The sequence below is a fragment of the Malaclemys terrapin genome, chromosome 7 (genome assembly GCF_027887155.1).
Source record: "Malaclemys terrapin pileata isolate rMalTer1 chromosome 7, rMalTer1.hap1, whole genome shotgun sequence".
Lineage (NCBI taxonomy): Eukaryota > Metazoa > Chordata > Testudines > Emydidae > Malaclemys > Malaclemys terrapin.
In genome coordinates this window covers 127,501,648-127,519,400 of record NC_071511.1, presented here as the reverse complement: position 1 = coordinate 127,519,400, position 17,753 = coordinate 127,501,648, and the positions used below count along the sequence as shown (strand labels likewise).

Sequence of the window (17,753 nt, the reverse complement as noted above, 5' to 3'; positions counted from 1 at the left end):
TCCTGGATAGAACAGAAGAGGGATCGACGGGCTCTGGGCTCACCAGGCTGTAACCTCTGCTCGGGGTGCTACCCAAGACCTGCCTAGCTGGGTCCAGCCCTCCTAACCCCCTGCTGTAACCGCGCCGGCTGCGCCCCGGCAGGTGCTGGAGGTGGGGGGCATTGCGCCCCCTGGGGTCCAAGTCTCTCTCCGGTGGACTCACTGAAGGGAGGTCACGGCGTGAGCCAGGGGTGCTGAAGGCTCGGTCCAAGGGGGCGGTGAAGCAGAGGGGCTCCCCCAGCAACAGAGCGAGCCCCTGGGGGGGTCTGTCTCCTCACGGGGGCCTCCCTGGGGCTACTCCATGACAGTGACTCTCCCAGCTCCCCAGGTATTGGCCCCCCAGGACCCTGCGACGCCAGCTCGAGGGCTCTGCCTGCAGAGCAGGGTGCAGCCCAGAAACCCCAGAGAGCCAGGCCGGGGCGTTCCTGCCCAGCGGAGAGGGAGCCGCCCAGCAGCACTGGCATGGCCAAGCTCAGGGCCTCTGCCCAGCGTGGAATTCTCTTCGCGGGCCCCTCGGGAGGGGATATGGGCTGTGGTCGGTGGGCTGCCACTCAGCGTCTCCTCAGCTCCGGGGGAGACCCGATGCCGGCTGGTGTGTGGCACATCCAGCGCCTGCCGGTGCTGCTTGAGCTCCCAGCAGCGGAGTAGCCACACCCGCGTCCTGCCCCGGAGCGTGCCTTCCCGCAGTCCCATCCCCTGGTGCTGGAGGAGCAGTTCGTCCTTGAGTGGCTGCAGACAGTCCGCTCGGGGGTACGCCTACCCAGCGCGCTGCAGCCAAAGAACTCTGCGTAGCAGTACCCAGCCGTCGGGGTGGCGCTGTGCCCTTGCCCTCAGAGCCCCTCCCATGGTGGCACTGCCCCTACCCCCCCCAGTTCCCTCTCACCACCCTGGCTAGAGTCAGAGCCCTCGGTGCGGCGCTCACCTCACACCTCTGTTACCTCAGGCTCCAGGATTTGATTTCGAGTTAGCTAGTAGTGCCCTTAGATTCCTCGGCCTTCCCCAGAGGAAGAGCTCACGCTCCTTCCTCAGCTCGTCCAAGAGAGGTCTCCTACATTGGGACACAGGCACCCCCAAGCTCGGGGAGACTCGTCCTCCTCTGCCAGACGCGCCGTGATTCTGAGTCCGCCAGATGGAGCTGGGCCGTACCTGCGCTCCGGCACTGAGGCAGCCCCAGTCCCATGCTCTGCCATCGACTCCAGTGCTGTCAGTCTGGTACTGCCAACATTGGCACCAGCTAGTTCCACGCCATCAGCGTACCATGGAGCATCAGGATGGTCCTCCAGGTAGCAAACAGGCATGTGGCAGGCAGAGCTGCGGGACTGAAGTGTCTTGAGCCTAGAAGTGCAGGAAATCCCAGAGCTACGTCGCCACCACGACACTGGTCTGAACATGTTAGCAACGAGTGGGGCTGCATCTATGTGACTGAGAGCAGCATGCAGCCCCCTCTCTGTCAAGGGGCAGAGCACATCGCTAATGGGGAGGACGTGGAGCTGGGAGCTTCTGGCCTTTCCAGGCCTCTCTCTCTCATAAACTTCAGAACTGGCCAGTGTGGAGTTAAATGGCTCCCTCCCAGTGATGGGGGCAGGGCAGCCGGTGTGCTCCCCCTACCATCCCCACTCCATTAGGAGTGGGCAGTGGATCTATTTCCCCATCTGTTTTCTCCTTATCCCCCATTAGGCGTGCTGTGACCTTCCCACTTCAACATCTGGCCGACTCAGTCGCAGATGTTGTGCCGTGGCTCCGGGGTAGGTGCCATGGAATTCCTGCGTCAGCTGCAGCCACCGGTGCCGTGGCTCTGAAGGCAGGTGGTGGCTGGAGGGCTCTTCCCACCCTGGATTTATTGTTCCCACCCGAGTGGGAAGTGAAAAGAGAAGCGTTCCGAGAACTCCAAAGGGATTGCTCTTGGTTTCTGTCCCTTCTGACTCCCCGCGGCCGCCATGGCCTGGGTTCTGTCAGACGGAGGTGATGAGAGGAGAGGTTCAAGGCTATTCCTCCATCTGCTCCACGCCCCAGGAAGCAGCAGCCGGCCTGCTTGGAAAGAGCCAGAGCCAGGCTCCAAACCTGCTGCTTTGCATTTAATCATAGAATCAGAGACTATCAGGGTTGGAAGAGACCTCAGGAGGTATCTAGTCCAACCCCCTACTCAGAGCAGGACCAATTCCCAACTAAATCATCCCAGCCAGGGCTTTGTCAAGCCGGGCCTTAAAAACCTCCAAGGAAGGTGTCAAGGCTCCTTCCCCATTCTGAACTTTAGGGTACAGATGTGGGGCCCTGCATGAAAACTTCTAAGCTTAACTACCAGCTTAGATCTGGTCCGCTGCCACCACTCCCAATGGGCTAACTCCCTTCCCTGGGTAGCCTTGAGAGACTCTTCCACCAACTCCCTGGTGAACACAGATCCAACCCCTTGGGTCTTAAAACAAGGAGAAATTAACCATTCCCCTCCTTCCTCCCACCAACTCCTGGTGGATCCAGATCCATCCCCTTGGATCTAAAAACAAGGAAAAATCAATCAGGTTATTAAAAAAGACTTTTAATTAAAGAAAAAGGTCAAAATCATCTCTGTAAAATCAGGATGAAAAATAACTTTACAGGGTAATCAAACTTAAAGAGCCCAGAGGAACCCCCTCTAGCCTTAGGTTCAAAGTTACAGCAAACAGAGGTAAACACCTTAGCAAAAGGTACATTTACAAGTTGAGAAAACAAAGATAAACTAACACGCCTTGCCTGGCTGTACTTACAAGTTTGAAATATGAGAGACTTGTTCAGAAAGATTTGGAGAACCTGGATTGATGTCTGGTCCCTCTCAGTCCCAAGAGCGAACTCCCCCCAAAACAAAGAGCACAAACAAAAGCCTTCCCCCCACCAAGATTTGAAAGTATCTTGTCCCCTTATTGGTCCTTTGGGTCAGGTGTCAGCCAGGTTACCTGAGCTTCTTAACCCTTTACAGGTAAAAGGATTTTGGAGTCTCTGGCCAGGAGGGATGTTATAGTATTGTACACAGGACAGCTGTTACCCTTCCCTTTATAGTTATGACAGAAGGAGATTCCACCACCTCCCTAGGTAACCCATTCCAGTGCTTCACCACCCTCCTAGTGAAAAAGGTTTTCCTAATATCCAACCTAAACCACCCCCACTGCAACTTGAGACCATTACTCCTTGTTCTGTCATTTGCTACCACTGAGAACAGTCTAGATCCATCCTCTTTGGAACCCCCTTTCAGGTAGTTGAAGGCTGCTATCAAATCCCCCCTCATTCTTCTCTTCTGGAGACTAAACAATCCCAGTTCCCTCAGCCTCTCCTCATAAGTCATGTGCTCCAGCCCCCTAATCATTTTTGTTGCCCTCCGCTGGACTCTTTCCAATTTTTCCACATCCTTCTTGTAGTGTGGGGCCCAAAACTGGACACAGTACTCCAGATGAGGCCTCACCAATGTTGAATAAAGGGGAATGATCATGTCCCTCGATCTGCTGGCAATGCCCCTACTTATACAGCCCCAAATGTCCCCTGCTGTGCAGTCAGGTCTTTCCATGACCCAGCGTGGATCTCACCTCCTCCGTCACCCTGATGGCGACGGTCTGGCCTTCATCCAGGAAACGGAGAACTAGCAAGCGAGGTGGGATCAGCAGAGAGGGAATTCAGCTGGTGGGACCCAGGGAGGCGCAGCCCGTCTGACTGCTCCGAGAGGCTGTTGGTCAGTGCGCTCCCCAGCTCCAGTGCCTGTCTGCACAGCTCAACCTTCCAGCCCCACCAGCGACTCAGCCCAGCTCACAGAACAAGTGGTCGTCTCGGGACTCTCCAGACCTGGCTAGGAATAGTCATTCCTGTGAGAACTGCACTGGCACGGGCCGGCCAGCAGGCCAGGGCTGAAACAGAGCTGTCACCGCTGCACTTCTCCACCCAGTCCATCTCTGAGCTTCCTTCACACCCCATCCCTCACCACTGGGAACTCTGGGTGGGGTCCCTGAGTACGGGGTGTCCCTGGCCCCTCCCACCAGCAAGCACTGTCTGCCCGCTGAGCTCGGCACTGTGCTGCTGGCCCGACGCAGGCGGACGGGGCGATGAGGAAGAGCAGCGTGAGTCGCTGAACCCAGAGCCAGGGCTCACCAGCTGTGCGATCAGCAAAGGGGCCCAAGCCATGCCGTGCTCACTCGACCAGGTCACAGGCTGGGATTCTGCAGCCTTCTCTCCCGCCAGGCCACGGCCTCGCCACAGCAGATTCAAAAGGCATTTTGTAAAACATTGCCTCTGCTTCCATATGGCTGCCGGCGTGGGGTCTGATTTCCAGAGGTGCTGGCATCTGCCTCTCCCCTTCATTCGTACGGGATTTCTGCACACTTAAACTTCCGGCTGCGGCTCTCTCCCGTTAGCCAGGGAGCTGGTGATTGTCACGCCACGTGGCGGGAGTGTGTGGGTGTGGGTGTGTCGAGGGGAGGTGTTCATCTCTGGCCAATTTGGCTGACTGGCGGGGAAAAGCAGAGCAGCTTTAGGGCTAACGCTGTTTCTCTTATTCTCGCCAAGCTCCGTGGTCAGGGCTAGAAGAAAGTGACTCTGGCTCTTGGCCAGTGGCAGAGGGACTTGCACTCAGAGGCCAGGCACAGGAGAGCCGGTTCAGCTCAGTCTGCGTATCGGAGAGAAGCCAGGAGGCTGCTCCAGACGGCAGAAGCCACCAAGGAAAAGTGTGTGATTGTGTGAGGGGATGAGAGGAGCCGATGTGGGGTGGGGAGGGGAGGGCGGTGGGACCATGTCCGTGCGGGGTGCTTCTGAACTCTCTGTGGGTATTTCTAGAGCACCAGTCCTGGCTGAACGGGCCAGAGGAGCTGTCTGAGGAAGGGTCAAGGGGAGGTCACGCAGGCAGGATGTTCTGGAGAGCTTCGGCTCTGGGGAGTAAGTGCCACGCAGGGGCGGGGATTGCTTAGTGCGAGCCAGGGTGACCAGGCGAAGGGGCTGGAATGGCGAGCGGGAACGCGGGCTGACTCTGGGAAGTTGCCTGCATTTCATTGGCGCTGAAATAGACGCCCTGGGGACTGGGGGGAGGGCGAAGCCCCGTCCTTTGGGCCTTTGAAAGCAGACTAGACCCGCAGCGTTGTAACGGCTCTGCAGGGAGCAGGCCTGCCCTGCCTGCAGACGGACTGGGGGCGTCTGATGCTGTGGCTCAGTGAGTTGGAGAGGCCATGAGAGAGGATTCAGCCTGGGGGGCAATGCTGGGGGGCAATGCTGCAGAGGCCACGCCAGGCAGATCTGCAGACGGTGGAAATGTGGGAGGAGCAGAGCAGAGGGTCAAGGACAAGTCCGCGGTTGTGGCACAAAGGAACGGGCAGCCCCCTGGCCAGAGGAACGGCTGCCCTTGCACTAACTGAGACCCGGCCACACAGTTCCTTGGTCTGCACTCCCCTCCGAAGTGGGCTGGGAGCAGGAACATGGCGGAGTCTGGGACTTGCCCATGTCGGGCTCTTCTGGGGGTGCAGGGGGTGGCTCCCTTCTGCAGCAGCACGTCCTGTATGTTCTGCAGGGCAGGAGAGGCTCCCCTCAGCCAGCTCAGGGATTTCAGCCCCTCCGCTGCGTACTCAGCTGGGGCCCATTTGCTGGGTTCCCCTCAGTGCCCTCTCCGATGTGGCACCTGTCCTGCTTAGGAAAGGCCCTGTGCTAGTGCGGAAGCGAGGTGGCTGCGTGACCAGCGGTGGAGGCCCGTAGCACATGCTCCCCAGAGGTTGAACCGAGCTCAGCGTAATCACAGCCATCCCCACGGCTGTTGCAGAGGGGCTGCAGTTTGTCTCCTCACAGGCAGAGACCTGCCAGGGGACTTGTGTGTCAGGCTCATTGCAAACCCCGGGCTGAGCATGGCCCATTTGCCAGCACGAGGAAGAGGCAGCCCCAGCCCCAGCCAGCCTGCGCCTTTGCAGTGTTTCCTGTGGTAGTTCTGCACTTCTTGGAGCACTCGCTGCATTTCTCTCTGCGGAGCATTGCTGGCCAAGGTCCAGCCTGCCGCCAGGGCAGTTGTCCCCGCTCGGTGGATGCGGGAGCCTGACAAGGATGTTGCCGCTAGAGAGACACGGAGTTGGAACTCGGAGGCTGTGTGGGCCCCATGTAGAGACCAAGAACTGCTCCCAAACCCCACTGCGGCATCCCTCCATCCCGGCCATTGCTAGTCTCCTGAGACAGGCGAGCAGGGACCTAGGGGAGCAACAGGAGCCCATGTCATTGGGAGTGGTTTGTGCGGAGGTGCCGTGGCTCCAGGCAGGGCGATGGCCTGGCACTGGGGACACAGCGTGTGCAATGATGCAAGTGGCGCAGCCAAGGGTGGGGGTGGAGTCTCCATCACAGGCCATGTTTGTGTCACGATGGGATGTTCTTCTAAAAGCTCTGGGGCCTCTGCTGTGCAGGAGTCACTGGATGATCACAAGGGTCCCTTCTGGCCTGGACTGTAGTAACCTGCACTGTGATATGGAAGGGTTTTCATCATTTCCATGCTTCTAAGGGAGTCGAAATCTAGGGAACATGAACTTGGAGTAACCAGGGAGCAGAGCAAAGCCGCTGGCTGCCTGGGGAACAGACGAGAGGAGCAAGTTACTGGAGAGGGACACTGAAGCCCAAAGCATAAATGTGTCGGGCCCCGTTGGTTTGTTTCTGGAGAAGGAAGGCTAGAGGGAGCTAGTGACAAATGCAGCCGGTGGAGTAAGATCCCTCTGGAAAGGGACCCTCTCCTGTCCCTACAAGCTGCGAGCCATTTGCCACGTCTCTCACAAAGATCCCCACAAGTGTGTCACACCCTGAAGCAAACCCACTGGCTGTCGCTGCGGCTGGACTGTTCCCTTTGCAGCCGTGTGTGCTGTGCTGCCCTGGGCGGCGGGCGCGCAGACGGGCCGGCTGTGCCGTTCTGCCCTGGGCGGCGGGCGCGCGGACGGGCTGGCTGTGCCGTTCTGCCCTGGGCGGTGGGCACGCAGACGGGCTGGCTGTGCCGTTCTGCCCTGGGCGGCGGGCACGCAGACGGGCCGGCTGTGCCGTTCTGCCCTGGGCGGCGGGCACGGAGACGGGCTGGCTGTGCTGTTCTGCCCTGGGCGGTGGGCGCGGAGACGGGCCGGCTGTGCTGTTCTGCCCTGGGCGGTGGGCGCGCGGAGATGGGCCGGCTGTGCCGTTCTGCCCTGGGCGGCGGGCACGGAGACGGGCTGGCTGTGCCGTTCTGCCCTGGGCGGCGGGCACGGAGACGGGCTGGCTGTGCCGTTCTGCCCTGGGCGGCGGGCGCGCAGACGGGCTGGCTGTGCCGTTCTGCCCTGGGCGGCGGGCACGCGGACGGGGCGGCTGTGCCGTTCTGCCCTGGGCGGCGGGCGCGCGGACAGGCCGGCTGTGCCGTTCTGCCCTGGGCGGCCGGCGCGCGGACGGGGCGGCTGTGCCGTTCTGCCCTGGGCGGCGGGCGCGCGGAGACGGGCCGGTTGTGCCGTTCTGCCCTGGGCGGCGGGCGCGCGGACGGGCCGGCTGTGCCGTTCTGCCCTGGGCGCGCGGACGGGCCGGCTGTGCCGTTCTGCCCTGGGCGGCGGGTGCGCGGACGGGCCGGCTGTGCCGTTCTGCCCTGGGCGGCGGGCGCGCGGAGACGGGCCGGCTGTGCCGTTCTGCCCTGGGCGGCGGGCGCGCGGAGACGGGCCGGCTGTGCCGTTCTGCCCTGGGCGGCGGGCGCGCGGAGACGGGCCGGCTGTGCCGTTCTGCCCTGGGCGGCGGGCGCGCGGAGACGGGCCGGCTGTGCCGTTCTGCCCTGGGCGGCGGGCGCGCGGAGACGGGCCGGCTGTGCCGTTCTGCCCTGGGCGGCGGGCGCGCGGACGGGCCGGCTGTGCCGTTCTGCCCTGGGCGGCGGGCGCGCGGACGGGCTCGTTGTGCCGTTCTGCCCTGGGCGGCGGGCATGGGGACGGGCTGGTTGTGCTGTGCACCGGTGGGGCTGCACAGAGCTTTCATGTGATGTTCCGCTGCCTCTGCTGGTTACAGCCCGAGCGGCTGAAGGGCTGCGGGTCCGTTACTCGCGTTCTGGTCATAGCTCCATGTGGTTAGTGCACAATTCAACAACCCCAGCCGTGCTGCCAAGCAGCGTTGCTCCTTGGAGGAAAGGTCAGGGGGTTACGCTCCCGCCCCCTCTGTAACCAGGCTGGAGACAGGAGGATCTGGTTAATAGGTCTGTCTGAAGGGCTGATTAACCAGCCCCATTTCCAACAGCTTAAGTTTCTAAGACTCCTGCAATGAATTAAAGGGTGGAGAGAGATAAAATGGGACCCTCTGGGTTTTTCTTGTCTAATGGAAAGCTCTTGGGCCCTGTTGGCCCCATGGCACTAGTAGATACGGTCGGCCTTCCGTCTACAAATCACATCACTTGAGACAGCTGCCCTTCCTGCCCATAAATCCGGATTCCTAGCCAGGAAGCTGCCGAAGCACTGAGCTGCTGTCTTTGTTCGGGTGCCTGCAGCTCCAGCAGGGGCCTTGGGGCCAGCACCGGTTAATGGCCCTGCAAAGTAGTTACAGCAAGAAAGCTCCTTCCATTCCTCTGGGACCAATCCCTGAGCCGATTCCTTTCTGTCAGCGTATTCACAGATTCATAGATTCTAGGACTGGAAGGGACCTCGAGAGGTCATCGAGTCCAGTCCCCTGCCCGCATGGCAGGACCAACTACTGTCTAGACCATCCCTGATAGACATTTATCTAACCTGCTCTTAAATATCTCCAGAGATGGAGATTCCACAACCTCCCTAGGCAGTTTATTCCAGTGTTTAACCACCCTGACAGTTAGGAACTTTTTCCTAATGTCCAACCTAGACCTCCCTTGCTGCAGTTTAAGCCCATTGCTTCTTGTTCTATCCTTAGAGGCTAAGGTGAACAAGTTTTCTCCCTCCTCCTTAGGACACCCTTTTAGATACCTATTCTAGATATGTATTCTAACGTTACATCTGTGACTGGCGCAGTCCTCACAGCTGAAGGGCCCCTCCCCCCCCCCCGGAGACCCTGCTGGCATGCTCTAAAAGGTACCTAGGTCACATTAACAAACTAGATTACCTTTTAGAGCACACCAGCAGGGTCTGCACCGTGCAGTTAGAGCACTTTACAAATCACACACACACACACACACACACACACACCGAGCACTTTACTGCCCTGTCTAGACAAGGCCTGAGCTCTCTGTAAGGCACTGGGCTTAGCCCTGCGTGACATTCCGATTAAAACCCCATATCCAGCACTCTGCAAAACCAGTGTCGTCTGGGTTAAACTCTGAGTAAATGAGAGATCTCAGAAAGTAATTGTAAGTGGGAAGCGTCATCCACTGGGAGTGTTTCTGGTGGGGTCCCACAGGGATGTCCTTGGCCCAATGCCATTCAATATCTTGATCAATGATCGGGAAGAAAATGTGAAACCCTTGCTGGTAAAATTCTCAGAACTGGTGGAGTGGTAAATACTGATGGGACAGGTCAGTTCTACAGACCGGCCTGGATCGCTGGGTAAGGGGCCCCGCAAACAACATTCACATGAATACAGCTGCAGGCAAGGTCAGACCTCTAGGAACTGAGTGTAGGTGTCACACTATCTAGATTTCAGAGGGGTAGCCATGTATCAACAAAAAGAACAGGAGTCCTTGTGGCACCTTAGAGACTAACACATTTATTAGAGCATAAGCTTTCGTGGGCTAGAACCCACTTCATCAGATGCATGGAGTGGAACATACAGTAGGAATCTTAATCATTCCCTGTTCGCTGTATACACAAAGTAAAACCATTTCCCCAGGCTAATTTCCCCCCTACTGCTACTCACACCTTCTTGTCAACTGTTGGAAATGGGCCATCCTGATTATCACTACAAAAAAATTTTTTCTCCTGCTGATAATAGCTCACCTTAATTGATTAGTCTCCCTGCCCCAGCCCGGAGTCCCCTCCTGCACCCAAACTCCCTCCCAGAGTCCGCACCCCCCAACCCTGAGCCCCCTCCTGCACCCCAACTCCCTGCCCCAGCCCTGAGCCCCCTCCCGCACCCAAACTCCCTCCCGGAGTCCGCGCCCCCCAACCCCCTGCCCCAGCCCTGAGCCCCCTCCTACACCCCAAACCCCTCAGCCCTGGCCCCACCCCAGAGCCCGCACCCTCAGCCAGAACCCTCACCACCTCCCGCACCCCAGCCCCCTGCCCCACAGGCCCTGCTCCGACCAGGGGGTGCCGGAGTTCCTTTAACATTACAAAACCCAGGATCTTGCCCTTCCCGGCGTCTAGGGAGCAGCTGAACCGCTGGGCTGAAAGGTCCCAGCAGCGGCAGCCCAAGGCATGGGAAGCCGCAGCCCAAGTGGGTCAAGCTCAGCGAGGGTGGGAACCACCGAGAGGAGGGTCGCACGGGGGGGCTCTGCTCCCAGCCCGGTGGGACGCAGAGGAGGTGACGTGTCAATTCTTCCCTCTCCGCAGGATTACTGGGTCTCGCTCCTGTACAAGCGCCTGGTTGGGCCCAAGGTGCTGGCCGTCCACGTGGCAGGGCTCCAGAGGGAGCCGCGCCCCGGCAGGGTTATTCGGGACAAGCTCCGTATCTACGCTCACTGCACCAGCTCCCACAAGTCAGTCCCCCCGCCAGGCCTGACTGCTGCGTGCACGACTCCGCGGGGAGCCCCGGGCTGAGAGAGGCTGTGGGGCTGCACACCAGGAATATCGCAAGAGACGGGCTTGGCGTTCGCTGCCCTGGGCTGCTGGGGGAGTAGAGGGGGTGTGCAGAGTGGGGGGCTGGCCCCCCTCGGAAGGGGCTTTGGGAATGGGGCTGCCCCGTGCCATGTGAGTGAGCGAACGGGAGGCTACTGCAATGGCAGCGGGTCCCTGAGCAGAGACTGGGGGGTTGGGCACGAGCCCAACAGGGGAGATCAAGGGAGTGGATTTCACCCAGGCCCCAGAGGTCGGGTTACGCTGCCCTCCGGCTGACAGTGACAGGGAGCTGCCTGGTGGTTCTTTCAGAGGGTCCCACAGAGGGGCGGGGGCGCTGCCATCTCCGCGGACACAAGTTCCTATTGTGGCCGAGGGGAGGCCGTTTGGTTACATGTTCCAGATGCTTTCAACAACCTCCCACCCCGTAGGAAACCTTGTCCAGTAACTGACAGGTGCAGCCTGCTCTCCGGCCCCTGTCTGGGCTGCGTGCTGGGCAAGACAGAGCACCAGTGTCTTGTCTCTGTTCGGGACGTGTCCAGGGCAGCGCCCGGGCATAGAGAGCACTCATCTTGTTCGCAGCATCCCCCCTTGCGCCCCCCCACACACCCGGGAGCTGGGGCAGGGGCTCCCCACAGCACATCCCTGGTGCCCTGCCCCATCGCACGCCTCAAGGGCGGTGAATCCACGGGTCTGCCTGGGAACGCCACCTCCCCGCCCCGCTCTGACCTGCGTCCCAAGGGAGGTGGCACAGTGCCTGCTGCGTAATGTGGGCAGACAACTGCAGCCAGGAGCCACATGTGCTGCTGCCCTGAGCTCGTTAGAGGGTCAATCAAGGCCCTGGGCCCGCCCCTGCCATGGCACGATGCTGCTCAGCCCAGCGCGTGTTCATCCTGGACCCTCGCTAGGCCCCGGGGGATGGAGACAGGGCACAGACGTCCATACAGATCTGGGGGGAACGGGGCTTGCGTACCCCTCTGGAGAGCCAGCGTCTGCCCCTGCTGCACAGAGCCTGTCTCCCGTTGGAGGGCTCGTGCCATCCCTGCCCTTGTTAGGGTGACGGCCCCCCAGTTACTGCAGTGCTGGTCTCGTCCCCTCCTGGGCGCTGCAGAAGGCCGGTTCCTCGCACAGCCGGCACAGACCCCCCTGCTGAACTGGCCTCTTAGCGACAACCTGGTTTTTAAAGCTGCCTAGAAACAATGCGGTTTCCTAGTCAACATGCAGACAACCCCACCTTCCTTGTCACTTTCGCTCTCAGCCACAATTATGTCCGAGGATCCATCACCCTCTACATCATCAACCTGCATCGCTCCCGGAAGAAAATCAAGCTGGTGGGGACGCTGCGAGATAAGATTGTTCACCAGTACCTGCTGCAGCCGCATGGCAAGGACGGACTTCACGCCCGGTGAGTGCAGACACGCAGGGCTCGGCCCTGAACGCCAGCACGGGGCCTGCCAGCCAGCAGCACCCGCGCGCGGCCAGTAAACCGCACTGGGTGGGTGGGGCTGAGGCCAGGCCGTGGTACACCACCTGTAGCTGGGACAGGCTAGCTGCCGCTTCCCGCAGCTCCCATTGGCTGGGAATGGCGAGCCGGGGCCACTGGGAGCTGCGGTGGCCGTGCCTGCGGACAGTCGATATAAACAAACCGTCTCGCGGCCGCCACCACATCACCCTGACGGGCCGCAGTGCCCACCACTGCAGTAGCCCCAAGTGAGGCACCCAGATAAGTGACCGGTTCTGGGGTGCGGAACCACTGCAGCCCCCCCGCCCCCCGACTCCTGCTCAGCCACCTGGGAGATCAGCTCATTGTCCTCATGCCTCAGTCCCTGCGGAGGCTCCCAGCACCACCTGCTCCTCCCATGGCCATCAGCTGCCTTTGCAGACCTATGGCTCCTGCCTGCTGGGCAGATGCATGCAGCTCGCACAGCCCCGGACCGGGCTGCTGGCTGCCTTGTGCCGGGCTCCCAGGCCGCCGTGGAGACGCTGACCTGAGTGTGCTTCTCCTGCAGGTCCGTGCAGCTCAACGGGCAGCCGCTGGCCATGGCGGATGATGGGACACTTCCTGAGCTGAAACCTCGCCCCCTTCGTGCTGGCCGCACCCTGGTCGTCCCACCACTGACCATGAGCTTCTATGTGGTGAAGAACGTTCACGCCCTGGCCTGCCGGTACCGATAGCTCTGCCCGAAAGCCACTGGCCAAGACGAGACCTGCTGGGCCTGCTTTAACCCTCCCCTGTCCTCTCGCTTCCTGCACAGAACTTGCTGCCAGTCGGTGGGGCTGTGACCTGCCCGCTGCAGAATGGGCCCCCCTCTCCTGGGGCTCTGCACCCGGTGGGATGTGCGTCATCACTGGCAGGTCCCGTTCCCCTTGGAGAATAACCACTCAGAGCGGGAGTCCCGAGCGACTCCTCCAGGGTGGCCCAACGGCACGGCAATACCTGGCCAGGCTGTCTGCTTGGCCCCAGCCCCACAAGCCAGCTTGGCCCCTGGCATTGCTGTGCCCGCGGAGGAGAACATGACTCCATTGGTGAGACGACTGGCTCCTCTTGGTGCAGTGACAGAGACCTGGGACTCAGGGGCGATGGTGCCTGGGAGTTGTGGGCCACACGCCCTCTTCACACCGTCAGTGTTTCTTCCACAGGCCGAGTGAAAATCCGGCTGGTGAATTCGGCCTGTGCGCACGGACGGCCCGGCTCCACGGGATCGGACTGCAGGGGATAGCGCTGCACCAGGCCGGTTTCTGATAGGGGAGCTGGCTCCTTGCTCTGGGGAAGTGCAGAGACGGGGCTCAAGGGTTGTGTTCTTAGTCTGGGACAGGGAGCACAGACACAAGCACTGCAAAGGGGACGGAGCTCACCCAGCTGGCTAGAGCCAGCCCAGCCCCTCAGAGCCTCCCCTTCCCTGCGCTAACCAGGGCATCTCCCAGCTCTGCGCTCCCCCAGGGCGCTTTGCTCTCAGGCAGGTGCCAGGGGCTCTTGGCAGTTCCAGCCTGCCAGAACCCAGCCACCCTTCTCTCCCCACACTGCCGTGCCGCTGCCCATGGCAGCTCCAGCCTCCCGGCCGCCCTTCTCCCCACACTGCCGTGCCACTGCCCGTAACGGGGGTGAGCCTGGGACTGGGGAAAGAAGTGGGCCAGGCTCAGTGCAGCGCGGGGCTGCGGGGCCTCCCCCAAGGGATTTCGTAGTTCACTATAGTGATGGGCCGGGCACGGACCGATCCCCGGGGGTAGCCATTGCCCTCCGCTGCTTCTTCCCTCGGATCCAGAGAGTCAGGTCCTGGCAGCCGTAGAGCACCCTGGGCCCACCCCACTGAGAGACTGAGGGCCAGAGGGATCCTGGTATCAGCCCACCGAGCAACCCAGAGCTTTCCCAGACAGAATGTGCGTGGGAGCAGCTCCCCCTGCTGCCGCCTGGCCGTGAGACAGGCGAGGAGGGTGAGGGAATAGCTTCTACCAGCCCCTCCTGGGGCGCCAGCCAAGCTTTGGAGCCATGCTGCGAAATGGGCGGCATGAGACGCGCTGGGGGGCTGCGAGGAGTCGCTTCGGCCAGGCTAAGGAAGCCCGTAGGGGCTCAGCCGAGCCCTGGGCAGGGGCGTTAGCCAGGAGTCCTGCCCCCGGCACTGGCTGGGGCGCTGCGAGCTGGGCCCGCGGGAGCCTTCGCTGTAAATGTTAATATTTAAATTATATTTTCTGAAGCTCTGCTAGTCTGGAAGCTGGTGGGAGGGAAGTGGGGTGGGGCACCCCACTCCCCAGCTCGCAGGAGAAGTGGGCTGAGGCGGTACAGGCAGGGTCACTGCTCCCCAGGGGCTTGGGGGGCATTGTTAGAGGTGTGAATATTTCCTTCCAGAAGAGATTTTATTGAGGTGTGTGGAGAGCCGGGCTCCGGGAGCTAGCTGAGATTGTGTGGGAGATGTTGGATAATAAAGGTGGGCTGTCCAACCACGCCTGGCCTCGTCTCTCAGCAGCAGCGAAGGCCGGGCCCGCCGCACCATGCTCCCTGGCAGAGGGGCGCGTTTCGTAGCCTCTGCTCCAGGACTGCAAGCGCCTTCGGTCTGTCCCAGGCCTGGAGCCGTGGCCGAGTCCCCAGCCGTAGGACGTGGCTACACGACAGAGCAGGGGCTGCTGCCCGTGACTCAGGGACACCAGGCCCAAGTGTGTTTGCATCACAGCCATTGTCACCTGTTTGTGCATGTGCACCTCAGTGTGTTCTGGGGAGCTGGGCCATAGGGCCTCAGCAGGGCCTGGCTCCCAGAGCGGCGCCAGCAGCACATGCCCTCAGAGATGCCCTCATGCCCAGAAAGCTGGGAGCAAGGAGGCGTAACTCACCCAGTGACACAGGCACAGGTGGGACACGGCAGAGTCAGCGTTACAGGCCAGCCTGCACCCCTGGCAGGGGCGACGCACTGGCAGCTGGTCACTAACCCAGCGGTGTGAGGACACAGCCCATTCGGTGCCGCTTGGCTGGGACCTGGCTGAACCGTTTTGCACATGGGGGTGGGGAGTTCAAGGCGTCAGCGCTGGGCTGTGCCCAGAGGCTGCAGAGCCACGTGTGGTACCAGACATGGCAGTGGGGCGTGAGGAGCCCGTGAAGCAGGGTCTGCCTGGGGCAATGGGGTGACGAAGGCCTGGTCCAGATCCCAGCTGGAGGGAGTGTGAATTCTGGCAAAGGGGCTCACAGGGCAGGGACAAAGGGGACACGGTTCTGGCTTTGGGAATGAAGTCCTGAGTGCAGGAGAGCGACTGCACTGTCCACGCCAGTGACACCGGCACAGCCAGGAGCTGGGGCTCCAGACGGAGGGAGGGAAAGGGCCCGTGAGCTGGGGAGAGGGAGAGCTTGGTGTGACCCACAGAGAAGTGAAGTCAAGGGTTGGATTCTGTCAGGCCATCCTGCAGCAGCTCCAGACCGTGGGTACCAGCCTCAGGCCGCCTGTCAGGAGCCAGGCACAGACCCCACCGTGGCTGAGTTCTGTGCTTAGATCTCACCCACCAGGTATCAGGTGTGAACTCAGGCGCTGGGACAGCCTGACCCGGGAGTCCCAGGTACTCCCATCCATCTCACCACCAGCCGGTGCCTTACACCAAGGATCACGGCACTATCCGGGTTACTCCCGGCCCCAGAGGAGTCCTGGGAGACTGGCCCTTTGCCAGAGGAGGAAACGGCTGGTAACGTGGAAATCCCATGCTTGCTGGCCAGGCTTTCCTGGGCATTTCAGCGTCCCGGTCTGCAGCAGGACAGCTGGAGTGCAAGCACCAGAGCATCTGGAGAGCATGTGCGCGACCAGCTGGAGCATGCGTGTGCAACACAACAGCTGGGGGCCGTTTCTGCCACAGCTGGGCCCCGAGCCCTTGTTATCCGGCTGCTGCTGGGATGTGAAGTCCAGCCCCACCAGGCCGCAGGCTGTGCCTAGCGGATCCCAAACCGGGTGCCAGGCCGGGGCTGAGCCCCCAGCCCGTTTCGATGGGAACGTCCCCTCTCTAAGGCCAGAAAGGGTCTCTGCCGAAGGGACGCTGTGACTCTCTCCCAAGCAGCCGGCACGGTTGTAGGCACCGATGCCAGAACCACGCTGCCCGGAGGCAGGAGGGCACAGAAAGCCCAAGAGTGAGGCCCAAGGGCAGCAGGTGCAGAGGAGACAGGCAGTCCTGCTGCAGCCAATGCTCGGCCTGTTGTCCCCTGCACCCAGCAGCCCCCACTTGACTTTCCGGCCCCCATGCTGGCTCTGAATTAAGGGCCAGGATTGTAGGGGGGGGGCAGCCTGGGGGCCTTCCAGCAGCAGGGTGCCTGGCCAGGGTGGGACTCACTCCAGACAGGCGTCCTGAGCTACCTCCCACCCTGAACAGGAGCTGGGAATTCTCCATGCTCAGCTGCAGAGCACCCCACAGTGCCCACCCCCACCCCCCACTCAAGCGCTCTGTGCGTAGCTGATTCCACTACAGCCGCTGTAACCGCCAGTGCAGACGTGCTCGCTCCCTGTGCAGCCATGTTACTGGGGTTTCTAGGCTGTCGCACCCTCATCACCATGTCTCTGGGCTCCCAAGCGCCTGTCCACCCTCCCATGGCACCTGGGGCTCTGGGTATCTCACCGCCCCAAGCTGGGCGGTCCTGAAATCTACCTCCTTGCCCTGCTGGATTCCCCTCTGTATGCAACGCTAGAGACAGGGTGGCGTAGCTACGGGGTGCAGACAATCCACGCCCAAGCGATGCACTCTCTGCCCGTGTGGACAGCGCCGACGGGCGTGCGTCTCTCATCGACACCGCTATCGCCTGTCGCGGCGGTGGGGCACCTAGGCTGACCCGTAGCTCAGTGCTACAGCCGCGGCAGCGCTGCACATGGGGACAAGCCAGTAGCCTGCTGTGTCTAGGCTCCTTCTCAGCCAGCCCCCAAGCCCAGGGAGGGGGCGAGCGGCAGGGCTGGGGGCTGTTGGCTTAGGTGGCTGCCCAGCCAATGGCCAGGATAGCTAGATGCTGACCTACCAGGAAACGCAAGGCAGACACCCCACTGAGGCCTGGCCTTTTAGTATCCCCCAGCCCCCTGGGGACTTGCTTGGGATCCCGCCTGGCTGGCAGGAGGGGCAGCGGGAACAGATCCCGTGGGGCTCGCACTCTCTGGCTGCAGCCCTAGAGACAGGCAGGTTGGTGTGAATTTGGGGGGAGGGTCCAGCACAGGGCTGGCAGGGGACGTGCCCAGGACAGCCAGTCACGCAGAGCAGTGCAGCATCCCCCCTCCCGGCCCGGAGCCAGCCCTGCACGCCACGCTTTCCGGCACCACGCCCCTTGGCAAGCAGCTTGTGCCCGGGAAGACACTGGCTGGCTGCGTATGACGGCATCACACGGGCCTGGCAGCTCCGTGATTTAAAACCCTGAGACCAACACCCCACGCTGGTGCAAACCCCATCTCCCCTCGGGGTGGGCTCGGCCCTCACTGCTCCTGGCCCCCGGCCCCAGCACGTGCTGAGTTCTGGGGCTGCCTCCCCTGTGTGGCTATCTCGTGATCTCGTCTCAGGCGAAGCAGGTGGCTCCGTGTCTCTGCCCCCAGCTCCGAGGCAGCAGCTCCGTGTCTCAGCCCAGTGCCCTGGCCTGGT

At 61.5% G+C, this 17,753-nt stretch overlaps 1 protein-coding gene across 5 annotated transcripts in view; it reads left to right on the top strand.

The window, feature by feature from the left end:
- The window catches only part of HPSE2 (heparanase 2 (inactive)), a 279,034-nt gene extending 264,419 nt beyond the window's left edge, over positions 1 to 14,615 (top strand). For all 5 annotated transcript variants that reach the window (XM_054034870.1, XM_054034869.1, XM_054034871.1 and 2 more), the window contains 3 exons: positions 10,455 to 10,600; positions 11,935 to 12,081; positions 12,686 to 14,615. In XM_054034870.1, the coding sequence (XP_053890845.1) occupies positions 10,455 to 10,600; positions 11,935 to 12,081; positions 12,686 to 12,851 (459 nt within the window). In that variant the 3' untranslated portion in view covers positions 12,852 to 14,615. The remainder of the gene's footprint in view (positions 1 to 10,454; positions 10,601 to 11,934; positions 12,082 to 12,685) is intronic.
- The last annotated feature ends 3,138 nt before the right edge of the window (positions 14,616 to 17,753 follow it).